Source organism: Polypterus senegalus, chromosome 2 (genome assembly GCF_016835505.1).
Source record: "Polypterus senegalus isolate Bchr_013 chromosome 2, ASM1683550v1, whole genome shotgun sequence".
Taxonomy (NCBI): domain Eukaryota; kingdom Metazoa; phylum Chordata; class Cladistia; order Polypteriformes; family Polypteridae; genus Polypterus; species Polypterus senegalus.
In genome coordinates this window covers 145,364,013-145,382,584 of record NC_053155.1, presented here as the reverse complement: position 1 = coordinate 145,382,584, position 18,572 = coordinate 145,364,013, and the positions used below count along the sequence as shown (strand labels likewise).

The 18,572-nt window shown below is 36.1% G+C and overlaps 1 protein-coding gene across 3 annotated transcripts; it reads left to right on the top strand.

Moving 5' to 3' along the window:
* Window positions 1-2,731: 2,731 nt before the first annotated feature.
* Window positions 2,732-12,415, top strand: LOC120523450 (chromosome alignment-maintaining phosphoprotein 1-like). 3 transcript variants are annotated; one of them, XM_039744776.1, is made up of 2 exons: window positions 2,732-2,882; window positions 10,882-12,415. In XM_039744776.1, the coding sequence occupies exon 2, from the start codon at window positions 10,941-10,943 to the stop codon at window positions 11,976-11,978; it is 1,038 nt and encodes a 345-aa protein (XP_039600710.1). In that variant the 5' UTR covers window positions 2,732-2,882; window positions 10,882-10,940; the 3' UTR covers window positions 11,979-12,415. The 3 variants fall into 3 exon arrangements, with proteins under 3 accessions (XP_039600710.1, XP_039600712.1, XP_039600711.1); XM_039744778.1 differs by having other exon boundaries at window positions 2,732-2,899; XM_039744777.1 differs by lacking the exon at window positions 2,732-2,882 and adding an exon at window positions 3,014-3,353.
* The last annotated feature ends 6,157 nt before the right edge of the window (window positions 12,416-18,572 follow it).

Genomic DNA, 18,572 nt, shown 5'->3' with positions numbered 1-18,572 from the left:
GTTGGCTGGCGCCATGCCCGGGGGTTTGTTTCCTGCCTTGCACCCTGTGTTGGCTGGGATTGGCTCCAGCAGACCCCTGTGACCCTGTAGTTAGGATATAGCAGGTTGGATGGATGTTCAATATATTATTAATTTGATTTGTTGTTGATGGTTCCTTAATGTACATAATATAAAAATATAATCATTGTCTTGCGGTTTACTCCTCAAATATCCATCCCCATATCCGAGTATACAAGAAAGTCAGGGGGAGATACTACCGGTTTTTGAAAATAAAACGGCAGTATACTTGAGATATACTCTCGATTATAATCGAGAGACTGACTAGTTCATCATACAAGATCAACATATTGTTGCTGACGAATGACTTTTGCTTTAAAAACATTGTTTAACAATGAAGTGATACAAACAAAGGTAGGTAGGCAAAGAGAGTCTGCCAAGTGATGAAAAACTAAACATACTAATGGGTTTTTGTATTTATTCTATATTTATTAATTTATCCTTTTTAGTTCATATTCACAACTCAAAATACCTGATATTGTGAAAGTAACCCATTAGCAGAATTATATTTTAAAATAGTTGACTCCCTTTTTTCAATGTTTTTCTCTCCCTCTCAAAATAGATAGTTGAAATATCATATTATTTTTGTCCTTATCATACATATTGCATACCAGGGATTTTTCCTGCCTTACATCCAAACCTGCTGCGGTAGGCTTCAGGTTCCTGTGATCCTGCTCTGGATAAACAGGTTTAGATAATGTACAGTATATATTGTTCTTAATCTCACATGCTGTCTCTGTCATGTTATGCCTGTCTGTACTCCTATTACCTGCTCTTGCTCTGCTCATTATAGGTTTACTGTCCCTTATGTTGGGCTATTCAAGTCTCACTGCCCCTAACCTTGACACTTCTTTTTCTTTGTTTCCCACAAAACAGCTAGGTGGGGTCTGCACACTGAGTCAAGCCTAAGAGCCCTGTTCTTCCTGAGCCCCCGTGATTTTCATGAGAAAATATTAAAAAAATTATAAAATTGTGTAAAATTGTTCATATTCAGTATCTAGTTTTGATTATGTTTGTTTTTATCAGACAAAAACAAAACCAGATAGTAAACCATGTACTGTAGTAAGCTTCCACTAACATTAAACTCGTATCCAAATCTGTTAAGTGTACAGATCTGTCTGATTGTGACACAAAACTAAACTTTGTAGGAGCTCCATGCCATAATTACTAAAAGTAAAACTGAAACTAATAAATATAAAAATAAAATAGAAATGTCTTTGTGATATAAAAACTAAACTAAAACTAAAAATACATGAAGAAGGAAAACTAAAACTAAACTGAATTTCCAAGTAAGGTCAGAAAAAATATAGAAATAAAAACTAATATAAAAAGGCAAAACTATAATAACCTTGGGACCAACACCAGCAGATGACATGGCACCCCAAACCATCACTGACTGTGGAAACTTTACACTGGACCTCAAGCAACGTGGATTCTGTGCCTCTCCTCTCTTCCTCCAGACTCTGGGACCTTGATTTCCAAAGGAAATGAAACATTTACTTTCATCAGAGAACATAACTTTGGAGCACTTAGCAGCAGTCCAGTCCTTTTTGTCTTTAGCCCAGGCGAGACGCTTCTGACGCTGTCTCTTGTTCAAGAGTGGCTTGACACAAGGACTGCGACAGCTGAAACCCATGTCTTGCATACATCTGTGCGTGGTGGTTCTTGGAGCACTGACTCCAGCTGCAGTCCACTCTTTGTCAATCTCCCCCACAGTTTTGAATGGGTTTTGTTTCACAATCCTCTCCAGGGTGCAATTATCCCTATTGCTTGTACACTTTTTTCTACCACATCTTGTCCTTCCCTTTGCCTCTCTATTAATGTGCTTGGGCACAGAGCTCTGTGAACAGCCAGCCTCTTTAGCAATGACCTTTTGTGTCTTGCCCTCCTTGTACAAGGTGTCAATGGTCGTCTTTTGGACAGCTGTCAAGTCAGCAGTCTTCCCCATGATTGTGTAGCCTACATAACTACACTGAGAGACCATTTAAAGGCTTTTGCAGGTGTTTTAAATTAATTAGCTGATTAGATTGTGGCACCAGGTGTCTTCAATATTGAACCTTTTCACAATACTGTAGTCTAATTTTCCGAGATACTGAATTTGGGACTTTTATTAGTTGTCATTTATAATCATCAAAAGTAAAAGAAATAAATATTTGAAATACATCAGTCTGTGTGTAATGAATGAATCTAATATACAAGTTTCACTTTTTGAATGGAATTACTGAAATAAATCAACTTTGTCATGATATTCTAATTTTATGACCGGCACCTGTATATCTATGAAAAACTCTGGGCATAATGAATATTGTATAGAAACAGCCTCTGATTTGGACAGTAAAAATCTGCCAGTGATTTTTTTCATTTCATTGTCATTTTACTTGACTTCTCACTACATTCATAATTGCTAACACGGTACAACAACCTAGTACTGCAATTCATTTCATTCATGAAAAACGTTTTGATTCCCTTTCTCATTTTCATGAGCTAAGACACAAATACTAAATGAGTTGTAAAAAACCGTTAATGGTGTCTATATAATCACACTTTCCAATTTCATGCAATTTATGTATAAGTTCAACTAGCAAAGCACACAAGACACCTTAAAGAACCAGTTTCTTTTCTTCAACTAAACCCATTTAGGTTTCAACGCGCGACTTCCGGCTACGGGCGTCTGGCGTGCTTTCCGATTGGCTCGCAAGTGATTACAACGTACGCGACGACAGGCCTGAATTTTACGTCTTTTTGGAAGCGTTGTTCTTTTTGAGTTTATTATTTTGATAGCTGTAACTTGTAATTTTATCTCTTTAATGATATAAATTTAAAAGGTAAGAATATCGCCCTGGTAAGTCTTTATTTTCGCTGCAGTTTGCTATGAGTCTTCTTCTTTGGTGCTTTGTAGAGAGGAGCTTCGTATTTACATCGATGCAGAGTCCGCTTTACTCGCGAGCTACAGGAGCCGTAGAAGAACTGAACGCGTGTTTGTGTCCCGTACGGCTCCCAGTTAATATGGCCAATTTTCTCATATGGTTGTTGTTGAGTTAATCTGAATCAAAATGCGATTCCTGTTTTGGGAACGTGGTTGTTGCACGAAACCGCACTGAAATTGAGCTTTGATTGATACAAGCAGATGGAGCAAATGAGTAAATTTTTTTGACGCGAATACAGAATAAAGAACTGTTCTTTGTGCAGCGTGCATCCCCCTGTTCTGTCTGGTGCTGCAGTGCGATTTAACAGGCATCAGTCGATTTTCTTCAACTTGACGTTCATCCTTCGAACTGAGCACAATTCATTATACAGTATGTATGTTGTATATATTAGGCGGGTATTTCTTCTCTTTTTGGTGAACATGAGTTAACGCTAAACGATTTTAACTTTACCCCGTGTAATAGGAAATCAACTGCAATTGAAAAAAGGTTATGTAACTGTTTAAGCCAGTGTTTAGACTCCTTGGAGCAGAAAGGACTCCAAGAAGAATAAAGCTCCATTGATGCGATTGAACTCGGTACACGCATGCATAGCTAATGCAGAAGGGGAGAAGGTATTTAGTAAAGTGACTAGTAAATGCTTCCTTTGGTACAAGTGTGTGTGTGAGATATATATATATATATATATATATATTTATTTATTTCCACTATGGCTTAAATATTAGAAAAGCCATATATTTATCTTTGTAACAGATAAATACGCTTTTTGTTTTTATAAAAATATCAGAATCTCATGAGTACTTGATATACACGGCTTAATTCTGTAAGCATTTTATTTTCATTGTCATAGAAAGATGACATGTTACATTTGTGCATCACGTGTTATTCTTTATATAATCATAATAATCAGCTGTGCAAACAACCTTTTTTAATATTATCACAGTTAATTTAACTAAAAAAATTTAGTGCTTTTTAAATTTTGTGGATATTATTGCTGCCTAACACTTTGCTTTATATGTCAGCATTTCATTTTTTCATTCTTTGCTCAGTTGGATTGTGAATTGGATCATTTTTCCATTTGTTTAAAAGTCATATATTAAAAAGATTTTTTTTGTAGATAATTAGGGGCTTTGCCTCCTGCTCGCTTCGCTCGCCAACCCCGGGTGGGCTCTGCCGCTTGCGTATGAGGAAGCGGATGTACAATTTAAACAGATTATTTTCATGGGAATTGTTCCATATGCATAATATAAGTATTTTATATTACAGCGAGTAATTAACCATAGTAAAAAAATAGTAAAACGTAATAAATTGAAAGAAAATTTTTGATGTTGTGTTAGAGGTATTTGTTGCGTTATATGTTTTAATTCTGTTTTGCTTTGAAATTAACACGCAAATACTTTTTAAACTTGCACTTTTACAGTAAAACTTAAGCAAAACAAATATTTGGAATTCATTTTTTGTCACTATCACACTGAATTTTGATTCTGTGTTTGGACTTGCATCGTGACAACGCAACGTGTAACTGCCCACGAGTGAATATCGTTTCTTTCTCTCTAATAAATAAACCAACTTTTTTGAATGTTTGATTTGTTAATTGTCATAGCAAAATTTATTTTAACGGGAAACTGTAAATGTTTTAATACGAATGGCATATCAAGATCTTCTTTGGTGTCTAATGTTATCCGCAGAAGAAGTACTACATTACCTTTCTTGTCGTCTGTTAAAATTTTACGTTTCAGTGTACATTTCAGATTTGTTTGACCAATTTTGAATACAACTAATCTTGTCCTATTGCATAGCCCATCACTTATACATAAATTATGCAATACCATTATGATACATTCTTCTGTCAATATGCAATAACATTATGATACATCCTTCTTTCAACAGTATTAACGCTTGTAGATATTCATTGGGGTATTGCAAGTGGATGCTTCCGCACCACCACCACCAACTGTTTCATAGTCTATTGACATGCATTTAAGCAATTTTCCGTGTAACAGATCAACAATTTTCGCACTAATTTGTTTGCTAGGATTGCCTGTGTACTCATTTTTTTTGTTGATAACCCTTCGGGATGAAATTCTTCAGTAAGATTTGAACATAAGTTATTTTATTGGGAACTTTAAAGTGAGGAAAACGTAAAAATTTATAAGAGCTGAGGGCGCAGAAATTGTGTCCAACAAAAGCATTCACATGAATGAGAGGTGAGAGGACCGTGGACGTGGGCTATTAACTGAAAGGAGGGCGGGACTTGAAAATATCTCTTGGCAATAGTCTGGTCTCAAGATTTTCTTTTATATTAGAGAGAAATGGTTTTATTTAGACACACCTGATCAGTAAGATAATTTTAATCTCCGTCTATTTTATTGTTATGTCAGAATTTCAATGAATGTGCCATCAGTCCTTTTTATTGTTACATATAAGTAAAAAATAGTTTAGCAGACCTTAAACTGAAGTTTCAGATAGGAAAATTATCCAAAATTTTATGCATTGCTTAACATTTATGTGCATTCAGGGTCCTACTCAGCTGATGTGAAATATTGTGCATTTTACATTTTGTTAGTACTTTGTTAAACAGTCAGTTGCTTTGTTTTAAGTAACCTCTGTTGGGGTATATTTGAAACTGTAAACTAATCCATAACTAAAATTGCAGGCAATGGTCTTCTGTTTTTGTGATAGAAAAGTATGCAAATTCACCAATGCTTTTCAGTGGAAGATTTTTAAAATTTTGGAACATTGTACAACATGCAAAGTTCAGATATCTCAGTGAAATGTGAACTTTACTAGTAAATTTTCTAGAAGAATAAGTGTGCTAAATTTAAAAAATAATTGGTTTACTGCGAGCTGTGTTGTTTCATCAGGAGAGACAAAGAGAGAGAGCGTGAGATGGCCTAATAAATGCTAACCATATCACTTAGCCTTAGGCAACAGTAATATAACATATTTGGATAAGCCAGTCATGTCATCTTAAAGTCCAAAATGCTTATACTATTGTTAAAATATTTAAATTTGCTTTTATTTATGTTAGGGAATCATCTGTTTATTTATGAAACAAAGCTGCTTAACAAAATACGTAGCAGTTAATGTTTTTTCTATTCTTTCACAGTTGCAAAATATTTTCCCACTTGTCAAATAAGTTTTCTGTGCAGTGTGCATTCTTTTGTAGACTTGTATGGACTTATCTGTTTTGCAACATGCAATTAGTAAACGCCACTTGTAATAGTTCATCCATTTATCTAATAAAAAAAAAAAAAGTAGCCTTTCAGGATTCACAGAGAAAGTAAGATTACATATAGTGCTCAGGAACTAAATCTGTATTATAGTGAGGGTAAATCCAGAATATTTTGATGCTGATTAGATTAATGTATCCTTTTGTGCAACACACATGTATAGGTCTTAAATGATTTTGAAAGAAACACATTCATTCGAGCTATTCAAGGCTGAAACAGTTACAGATATTTCTCCCAGATGCATAGCTAAATGGACAAAAGCAAAAAAATATATAAATCAATTTCCTTGAGCAATGTGAGTAAAGACATATGTTTAACACACAAATCCATATATCCTACCATTAACATGCTTATTCTATTACACATAACTATAGCTTGTCACTGCACCATCAGATGCAACTTAGAAACCAGTCCTGACTGAAACTTGTATTGTCTGGTTTTCTGTACAGTTTAATTTTACTCAGCTTATAATTTCGTCTAAGTATGATTTCCATAAATGACACTTTCATTTTCAACCACATACCATTTAATGATAAAAGACTTTTGCCAAATTATAAATGGTATTTTGTCCCATGTTTTCTTTGGTATGTAGATTATCTACAGTTGGCTCTGGTAATTCTGAAAATATGGTACAGTGCAACTTCATTAATTTAGCACTGGTGTAACAGTAAGAAGTTTTGTTTTTAACTAGCTCCAGTTGCTATAAAGTACGAAGAAACATAAAATGATCCAAGGGCTTCGTAATTATAATAAGTGTGAGTCTGTGTCAAGTGTGTGTGTCTATATGACTAGCTCTGTGCTCAGAGTTACCAGCAAAGACATTGTTTCCAGCATTGAAAGAAGCTAGTATGAAAATTAATGTACAGTATGTACTTAATATATATATAAATGTGAAATGTCAGAAAAAAGGCAACAACGACAACAGGAAAAATAAATAATGCACTGAACATATTGGGCAACTGCAACAGAAGACTGTGTCTAGTGGTAAACAAAATTGTTTCATGGACTGGTGTGAAAAATAAGTTTGAAAACAAAGGTTTTGATGAGCACATAATTATACATACATAGTTACAAATTGTGTACATGTTGCTTTAGAGTGATATGAGGAGTTTGTGTGTATATGTATATTTTTTAAATACAAATTAAAAAATATGTATATAATTGCAACTGCGGTAATTGTTTTGAGAGATTGTTTAGGTGAAACGGACTATTTCAAAAGGGAACACCTTTTACCATACAGTATAGAACTTTGCATATTATGGGATATAGCATCTAAATTTCATTTAGTGATAGCTAACAGACAAAATAAACTTGATTCCAGGATTATGCATAATAAAATGATGTGGATATGTACTGTAAAATCTTTTTTGGGAGAAATTCCTGAAGCACCACATTTTTTGTTTATTTGGTTGAGAAAAGTGATTTTAATCATATAAATACTTTTAAAAATTTGAAGTGTTGTGCAGCTATTTGCAGCTCCTTTATTACATTAAACAAGTAATAGCTATTTAAGTGTAATATTGCCCAAAAAAAACCCTTAATGCATAAGGAGTTAATTAACAGTTATATCATAGCGGATTCACCGTATGTGTAGTGCTTTTAATTCCAGAATTCTGGGCAAGCTATGCTGTCAGTGTAGTTACACATCTGCCAGTAATTCACTAAATTTATTTTCTTAACATGTGTTCTTCACCATGATTTTGTAGGCATCTCTCACTTATCCTAACAGCATCAAGTTGAAGTCAGAAAAATAACTCCAGACTGGAAGTTATCAGTCATCCGGTTATCCATACTGCTGTTTAGAATATTCACTGTAGAGTCATCAGTCAACTCAAAATAATGACTTGTGAATGTGAGTGAAAAGTTTAGATTTTGCAGGAAATTGAAGAAATCTTTTTCCATTAATTTTACATTGAAATCATCAGACATGGAATAGTATTATGCTGCTATAAGTTCCCTATTCCTTTACTGTAACTGCCCAGACAATCAAACTTTATTTCATATAGCTTTTTTTAGAAAACTTGCAACTTCAGTTGAGACCAATAGGATTGCAAGTACAGTAGTTTTGCAAATTCGTGCCCTCAACCATTTTTTAGAATATATAATAGTAGCTTGGCAATTAATGTTAAAAATATAAATAAGGAAGGCTCTTAAAGCAATGAATCTCAACCTTTTTGGCCTTGAGACCCAGTTTCTAATGCATCTATTATAAATGATCATCCAACAAAGAGTCCTTTCATGAAATGACTGTGATTAATAGCAAGATGATATTATTGAGTTTATTATTGTATGAGTGGTACTCCGAATAAATGTGAGCACAACCAAAAGTGTTTGAGTTACTGCTTAAGCAAAGCTTATGCAACAAAATGCTTTTTTTTTTAGGTGCTGATTGTTTGGCCTGGTTGTAGTATATTGACTAAAACTATTTACCTTTTTGTAGCATGTTTTATGAATAAAAACCTTAGCAAATCTAAAAGACTAAAATAAAAATAAATTACTTTGTTTTCTGCTGTTCCGTCTGTGCTTTATAAAGTTAATGAAACTCCTGCAAATTGCTTAAATGAAATGGCTTCTTTTAATTTGCCAAAATCATTTTAATGTTGACAGTTTTTATGTGGATGAAGATCCATTTGAAAGTGTGCAGGTTATTACTGGTGTTAACACGGATTAGTCTGATGCCATGTCCTTTTGGTCAGACCTGTTTAGCACTGCCATTGTAGTTAGTGTACTTCTTATGATTCATTTCTCTGGCTGTACTCATACTGTCACATATACAGAGTACAGTGAAATTGTTACTTCTGTGGCTTAGCAACATGCAAAATGTGACCACTTTCCAATATTGTGATAAACAAGAATATTTTAAAGGACCCAACATCATTTTGTTTACTAGAAAATGCATCTCCACTTACTTGATGTACTCTTTACTCAAATGGCGAGAAATGTATTTATTTATAAAAGATTTTATCACGTTATGTTTGTCCAATACATTGAAACAGAAGGTAATTTTTCATATTTGTTTTAGGTATTGGATGTTAAGAGCTATCAATCCTCCCATTTGGCCAAGTTATTATTTTGTAACTAGTGTGGCTATTAGCATTACATTGTCCACTTTTTAAACTTGCTTAGTTAGTTTTGGTGCCTCAAAGACCCATAGCCTAACTTCTTTAGCACTTTGTCCAAAGTAATGCCAGTCTGCAACCTTATCCCCATATAGTATCTACAGTGGATATAAAAAGTCTAAACATGCCGCCAAAATCACAAATTTTGTGTAATTAAAAAATGAAACCAAAATAAATCCTGTCAGAAATTATTCCATGTTTATTACAAAATTTCAGTCTATATAAGTAAGGTGAGAACAAATCTGAAACTGTTTAGTGAAAAAAGGAAAAAGAATGATACAAAAATCTGTTTGCATTAGTATGCAAACGAACTAAAATAATATGTAGTTGAAGTCTTCTTTTGATTTTATTGGAGCACTCAGTCATTTTGGGCAAGAGTCTTATCAATTTGGCACATCTGGAGTTTATAATTTTTGCCCACTCCTTTTAGCAAAAAATGTTTATATTTATCAGATTATAAGGGCATCTCCTGTGTATAGCTCTCTTCAGATCATCCCACAGATTTTCAATTGGATTAAGGTCTGGGCTTTAGCGTGGCCATTTCAGAACATTGATTGTCCTTTAATGAAGTCATTGCTTTGTTGATTTTGATGTATGCTTTGGGTCGTTGTCATGCTGAAATGTGAAATTTCTCTTCATCTCCAGCTTCCTAACAGATGATTGAAGGTTTTGTGTCAAAATAGACTGATACTTGGAGCTATTCATGATTTCATTTACCTTGACAAAAGCCCCAGTTCCAGCTGAAGAATAGTATCTTCAAAGCATGATGCTACCTCAACCATGTTTCACTGAGAGTATGGTGTTCTTTTGAATATGTGCTGTGTTATTTTTGAGCCAAACATACCTTTTGGAATTCTGGCCAAATAGTTCAACCTTGGCCTCATTAGACAATAATACATTTTTCCACATGGTGGGAGTCTGGGTATACCTTTTTGCAAACTTTAGCCGGGCTTGAATGTTGTTGTTTGTGAGAAAAGGCTTTCATCTTGCTACCCTACCCGACAACCCAGACATATGAATAATATGACCGATTGTTGTCACATGTAGGGAACAACTAGTACTTGCTAGGAAATCTTGCAGCGCCTTTAATGTTGCTGTAGGCCTCTTGGTGGCCTCCCTAACCAGTTTTCTCGTGTTCTCATCAGTCCTGATTTCCTAATCTTAGTAGAGTAACTATTGAGCTATATTTTGTCAACTTATTGTTGACTGTTTTCATCATGCTACATGGGATGTTTAATGCTTTGGATACCTTTTTTTAATACCCCTGTCCTGATTAACACCTTTTATTATTTTAAAAGCTCTTTGCAGACCATGGCTTTAAAGGAAGCCACAGTGACATTGGGCGAACTTACAAACTCAATGATCTGCCTAAGAAATGAGTGTAAAAATTTGGAGCATTGAGGTACTAATGCTAACAACTGTTTCTTCATGTAGCCTGGTACATTTTTATGGTGGCATTAATTAAGCATCTTGCACAAACATTGTGTAAATATTTTTACAAAAAATCTTACCAAATCCAGTAATCTAATTTTTCTTTTTCTTCTGCAGAATCTTGACATATTATATGGATTTGTAATCTTGTGCTGATTGGCCATATTGTACACAAAATGGAGACAAACAAACAAGTGCTAAACATAACTGGGCATTTACAGTGCGCTTATTGCAGTTATCAGTGTATAAGCAATGAAAACTTTCAGATTCATATTGGTACTTATCACCCAGTGAACTGTGAACATGTTGATATAGGCAGACTTGGAAAGGTTATCTTTTATCAGAGGAGCCCCAAGCTTTTCCATTGTCAAATGTGCTTTTTCACTGGAAAAACATATACAAGTGTGTATGACCATGTTATAATCCGACACTCCTTTTCAGGAAGTGCCAACAATTCAATGTCCAAAAATAAAGGCAAGGAGAATGAGGTGCCCAAAGTCACACCTAGTGGCAATCAGCTGCCGCTAGTTAAACCGGAAGATGATAAGCTGAAAGTCACCAGTGATCCAAAAGAAGAAAAAAATGATATGGAGTCAGAGTTCTTTTGTAGCACACCTGCAAAGTTTACACCACTTAACAGCACGAATGACAGTGAGCTGGAGATTTCAGATCTGGGCAGTCCTGATGCATCAAAAAGTGAAAATAACCTAAAAAGAAAGCGAAGTGACAGCAATGAGGAAGATAATTCACAAACAGAGAAAGAAGGTGATGACAGCAGTGCCATGCTAGATGACAGCTCGGCTAGTTTAAAAATGCAGACTGAGCCTGATGAAGCCAAAGAGACTGCCCAGGATGAAGAAGAGGAATTTTTATCGAAATATATTCGTAGAAATGTAGGCAGGTACTACTGTAAAATCTGCAACTGGCGTGGCAAAATGAAAGGCTTTGTGCTGTATCATGTAAGCAGAAAGCACAATATTCCCAAACCTTATGCATGCAAAGAATGTGACAAGTCCTTCTTTCTGGAAAGTCTACTAAACAATCATGTGAACCTTCACCACAAGCAAGGACTATACAAATGCCCCTATTGTAATTTTGAGTCAAACTTTCTCCGAGGCATCCGGAAGCATCTGAAGCACTGTAACTCCCAACATGGGGAAGTAGTGGAACATGAGACTTGGGAAAGTGATGAACAGATGGAGGACTTAAATTAAAAGATCATTCCTTTTAAACATAATATTGCTTTCTTAGATGTGCTTTTTTCTTTTGTGTTTGTGTATGTTTCATTAATTGAATATTTAGTCCAAATAACTTGCTTACACTGCTTCTTGACTACCTAAGTGTAAATCGTTGTAGTAAATCAATTTAGAAAATGACTTAAGTATTTTTTTATATTTCGAATGTGTTACACAACTAAACATTGAAATACATTTTAGTAAGTAATGCATGATTGCCTTTAGTTTCATTTATCTCACATAGTTGTGGTCACTTTTGATACAAGGTAAAGACATTTTATTGGAATATGTGTAAAAGACAAATGGATTTTAATGACAGAAATACATGATCGACCTCTGCCAACTAAGATGTGTCCAGTGAAAATGTATGCATTATGCCATTATTAAAGAATTTTTAACTTGATTTTCCTCTGAAATATCTGAGTGTTCTGTTAATTTTCTCTTGTTTTCACCAGCCTAGCAGGAATACTCTTCAACTTTTAATTACAGGACAGTTTTAAAATAACAGCCATTTTATATCCCTAATATACAATGCATGTAGTCATGTAGTATTTCTTTTATAAATTGGAATAATGAAAGTATGGTGTTTATTTTTCTTTAATATGTTGGAATGTTGTGCATTATTTTGGACAGTGTAGCTGTGTTAAAAAGTAAGTAACAAAGTTCACCTCACGGTGGCTTCACTGTGTATGCTTGAGCTATGTTCAGCAGGTCTGCAGTTTTATTCTAAATCTTTCCTTCTGCCTTTTGGCCTGTTACCTTTTGATATTTAATTGCAACATTTATCCATTTTCGACCCTCTGGGACCAGGCTGCCCTTATTTGACAAATACAGACTCAACTTCTAGTGAAAAATCTTTTTTTTAGGTTGGGTAAGAAGCAGTTGGGGCAAGAATCTGCATCTGCTTTACTGAAAACCCCTCACTTCTGTTTAGTTGCTGTTTGTCTACTGTACAAATATTCCTTTTTTTTTTTTCATTCCATATTTGTGATTCAGCTGTATTTCTGATAAGTTCTAAGGAAGAAATTACCATTTGTAAAACATTCTTTATAAATACAAGTAAACTGCACCAAGCCATGATTGCTTTAATTATATGTGTGAGCTGTACCAAAGTGTAAGAAGTTGAATTGTCTTCATTGATAATGTTAACAATGAAATAATGTAAGTCAGTGCTTCCCAAACTCGGTCCTGGGGACCCACTGTGGCTGCAGGCTTTTGTTCCAACCAGATCCATAATCCGTGACAACAGTGGATAACACTGATCTCATTTAATTAGCTGGTATTTTTTGTCTTGTTCTACATTCAGAAAAGCACAGCAGCATGATTTTTACATTTATAACCTGTTTAGAAATAGTTCTGCTTTTGCTATAGATTTAAATGCTCAAGTCTCTTTTGTTGATTTAATTGTATTTTGCCCTTTCTCTGTGCAGTTTCCCCCCTTTGTTGTATCTTATTAATGACAATTAAAAACAAGCAGAGCAGACACCCAGGCAAACAACACTGAATAATCAAAAGGCTTCAACTACTTTAGTGTCAGACCTACTAATTAGCAAATAAGGGATTAATTAAACAATTAGAATACCTGGAAAAGTTTCCATATAACTGCTTGGTACATTTTAATATTATATATAATTATTTATTTTTAAACCAAACTTAGTTTTCTCATTTTTATATTTTTCACAAAACATAGGAAACAGCAGCTCACTTAATTAGCCCAGGAGTCCAATTAAAAACAGAAGTTGGTTGGAACAAAAACCTGCAACCGGTCCACAGGACTGAGTTTGGAAAGCACTGATATACAGTAAGTAGTACTTTGCATCGATTGTCCTGGCTTTTCCACATGTACCTAATAGGTCATGTGGATAACAAGCATATCTCTCTGTAAAGTTTTTCCACATGGTGTGGTCCTCCTCCTTCTTTAAATTAGACCACTGTTTTAGATGCACTCTTTCATTCTTTCCTCATAATAAATAAATCTTGCATTATTTTTTATCTAAATACTTGCTGTGTAGCTTCAGGTGGATGACCTCGCCAGAAGTGCATGTGGTATGTTAAGCCTCTTAGGAATTGTATTGTCATTGGGTATATTGATGTTACTGAATTTTATGAGATACCATTTATTTTTGTATGTTCCTGAGGCACAAATTGATCTTTTCATGTTGTGTCCAGTTACTACATTTTTACTACTAATGTGGGCATTGATTTCATTACAGGGTCCAAAGTCTTCATTCCAAGTCTTGGTGTAGGGTGTGTGTAAAAGAATTAAAGGGTTGCAATTATTATAATGTACATGATTTTTTCTGTTCCATATTGCCTTTTTATTTATTTATTTTAAAAAGTTGTTGAATAACTCACTACCATTTGTTTTTCCAATGGTGTTCCATGTCTATGAAAAGGATATTTTGTTCCTTCCATATTATAGACATTGTGCAGCTTTACTATCTCTGTCAAGAGCTATTTTGAAGCAGTGTGTGTCAGTGGTGAGTAAATGGTTTTTGTCCCTTGAAACCCTTATTACTTGTATTTCTTTGTAAGCACTAATCTTATTGTCCATGCAAACATTTCCTATGATGTATTTTTAAAAAAGTGCTGTAACTAAATTAGTCTAAGATATTTGTGTAATGTGCATAATTTTAGTTCTTTGGGCACAATTTCAAAGACTTGAATTTCTAGCTGTTGATGTTCATTTAATGGTATTACACTAAATTATACATTTCAGGTTTTTGCTGTTTTTAATAGGCACAATTTGAGAATGTCTTGCTTATTTTGCATATCCACATAATTATAAATTTCAGGTTTTTGCTGTTTCCTGCCCTCACCTATGGTCATGAGCTATGGGTAGTGACCGAAAGGACGACATCGCGAATACAAGCGGCTCAAATGTGTTTCCTCCGCAGGGTGTCTGGGCTTTTGCTTAAAGATAGGGGAAGGGGCTCAGAGTAGAGCCACTGCTCCTCCGCATCAAGAGGAGTCCGATGAGGTGGCTCGGGCATCTGATCAGGATGCCTCCTGGATGCCCGGGCACTTCCAACTGGGAGGAGGCCCCGGGGAAGACCCAGGTCACGCTATATTTATATAGCGCCTTTCCCGTACTCAAGGCACTTACAGAATATAAGAAAGAACGGCAGGGTATACAGTGTATAGCATTGTACAAACCAAATAAATAAATAAAGAAGATTAAGACAGTAAATTCAGAGAAAAGCCTAACCGACAACACAATTGATGGTCTAGCACACATACATACAGGTTACATGAGCATCTTGACAGGTAAACTATGAGAAGGGCAATAAAGTCAAGTAGAGCTAAAAGCCTTCCTGAACAGATGAGTTTTGAGTTGTTTTTTAAAAGAATTCATGGAGTCAGCTGACCTGATTAATTTCGGTAGGTCATTCTAGAGTCTGGGCGCTATACAGCTGAAGGCCCTGTCACCCATGGAGTGTAGATTAGTGTGAGGCACAACAAGATTACCAGAATCAGAGGGCCTTAGGTGGCGGGCAGGCACATAATGATGGAGAAGATCACTGATGTAGTTTGGCTCAAGGTCATTTAAGGCTTTGTAGGTTATTAGTAGGATTTTATATTCAGTTCTGTAAGACACAGGGAGGCAGTGATGACAGAGCAGGATGGGTGTGATGTGCTCGCTGCTGCTGGTTCGAGTAAGGACTCTTGCAGCCGTGTTTTGAATAAGCTGGAGCTGTGATATAAGATTAGAAGGGCACCTGCCAAGCGAGTTACAATAATCGATGCGCGATGTGATAAAAGCATGGACAAGTTTCTCAGCCTTAGAAAGGAGAGGAAAGAGAGAACACGGGATATGTTACGGAGGTGAAAGTAAAAGTTTCTTAATGTGATTTATGTGGGCGGAATAAGAAAAGGAGGAATCAAAAATGACACCAAGATTCTTTGCAGTAGAGGCAGGTCTGATGAGATCACCGCCAAGATTAACTGGGAAGGAGCTCATTTTATTAAGCTGCATTTTAGTCCCAATTTGCAGGAGTTCAGTTTTGTTGCAATTTAATTTTAAAGAGTTCTGCTCCATCCAGGTTTTAATTTCACTAAGGCAGGTTGTGAGCTGAGAAAGCTCTGATGAAGTTCCACTTTTAACATTGAAGTAGAGTTGAGTATCATCTGCATAAAATGATAGCCCAGTCCATAGCTACGAATAATATGGCCAAGGGGAAGCATATAAATACAGAAGAGAAGGAGGCCGAGGACAGAGCCCTGAGGAACTCCTTGTGTGACTGGTGCTGAGCTGGATCTGCTGTTGCCAAGAATAACAAACTCTTGCCTATCAGTCAGATAGGACTTGAACCACTGGAGGGCAGTGCCAGAGATACCCAGCATGTTCTCCATTCTGGACAGTAGAATGTCATGTCTGACAGTGTCAAATGCTGCACTGAGGTCTAATAGAATTAATATGCTGGTTTGTCCAGAGTCTGCTGCCATAAGCAAATCATTGGTTACCCGTAGCAGAGCAGTTTCACAGCTGTGCCGTGCCCTGAAACCAGATTGAAAGGGTTCCATCAAATTATTAGAGGTTAAGTAATTGGTGAGCTGGGAGGCTACAACACACTCAAGAGCTTTTGACAGGAAAGGTAAGTGGGAAATAGGCCGAAAGTTGTTAAGATTGTCAGCATCAAGACCAGACTTAACATTGGGGTTACAGAAGCGATTTTAAAAGTGAGCGGCACAGAGCCAGTGTCAAGGGATGAGTTTATTATTGTTGTAGCAGTCGGGATTATGGCATAAAGGCAGGATTTAAGTAGTGTGCTGGGGATGGAGTCCAGTACACAATTAGTCGGCCTCTTCTTACAGAGCAGGTTATTAACAAAAGCAGATGTGACTGGCGAGAACTTAGAGAATGAGCTGGATGGAGTGGGAAAACAGGGAGAGATATAAACAGATGACGTAATTATATTAGTTGAATTATTTAGATCTTTAATTTCTTACTTCTAATTTCATAGAGGTAGTTGGGCCAGATGTTGGTTGGAGTAGTTTATTAACTACAGAAAACAAAACCTTTGGGTTATTGTTGCCACTTTCTATTATTCTGCCATAGTGGGTGTTCTTGGCAGCGGTAAGTGCTTCTCTGTAAGCTCTTTGGTGGTCAGAGAAAGCCTGGATGTTCACAGTGGGGCCAGTTTTACGTGACATTCTCTCGAGGCGTCAGCCAGCTGCTTTCATAGATCGTAATTCTGAATTATACCAAGGAGCTGAACGTTTAAAGGAAACCTTATGTTTTAAAGGAGCTATTTTATTTAATGCTGAATGAAGGGCTGAGTTATAGTGGTCAACAAGACTATCTAGTGTTGACAGAATAGGTGTAGACAGTAAAAGATCAGAAAGGATAGAGGGACAGATATTTTTAAGAGGAGGGAAGGCAGTGAGACAGTGAAAAATACTGCTTTATGGTCAGAGACTGTCCTGGGAACGCCTCAGAATTTCACCCGGAAGAGCTAGAAGAAGTGGCCGGGGAGAGGGAATTCTGGGCATCCCTGCTCAAGCTGCTGCCCCCATGACCTGACCTCGGATAAGCAGAAGAAGATGGATGGATGGTTTTTGCTATTTTTAATAAGCAAAATTTGAGGACGTCTTGCCTATTTCGCATATCCACCTATCAAATTTCCTACCATGAAAGGTTCCAGTAATATGGAAGCAACTACATGCTGAGTTGGGGATTGCTAGGAATTTACAGGACTGGATTGCACAAGTATAAAGAATTTTCTTGTTAGTACATCTAGGCATGCTCCTAATGAGATGGCAGATGGCGTCCTGGGGAATCTCTTCAGAGTTTCCAATGCAGATTCAGAATATAAAGGGTTAGTGAACTTTGGATGAAGACATAACAAAATAATGTTCAGATAAGGTAAATGCAAATAGCAAAGGATTGGTATAAAATTAAGTAATTACTGTCCACACTGCAAAGGAAAAATGTGAAAATGTAGCATAATTAGTTTTTCCACGGTCCATTCCAAATCAATTAATGCAGAGATGGCAATACCCTGGAGAACTGTGGACAATCGTCAAAGCATGGAGGTTGTCCTCAGTGGAGTATCCACTCGTCAGAGCTGTGGAGGAATTGAGGATGATCACTGGAGTTGGGGGAGTGCCACCCCCAAGCGAGAAATGCTGCCAGTATTCAAAGCAGGGGTATGGGTGTTCAGGCTTAGAGTATCTCTGACACTCTTTCAGGTTTGGAGCAAACTGTTGGTAGTGGGGAAGATTGAGGATGATAGAGCAATGTCAATTACTTAATAATCCACCTGCACAACACACTTTGCAAGTCATCAGTGACCGATTCCCAATAAGAACAACAGCGACTAGCAATTTAACTGCGGCAACCCTCGACTAACCGTTTAAGAAGCCCTACAGTAGGAAATAACTTGTGTGTGCACTGCTTTTGTAAAATAGGTTTGTAGAAGCTACCCAGTAAAAACCAGCATACTTTTTCAGAGAACAGACACATAAATGAATCAGTTTTTGAAGGCTCCAGGAAGTATTTACATCAGAGAAAGTACAAATCTAGCTATAAAGGTTACACTACTTGTAAAGTCACACAAAGAGTAATAGAAT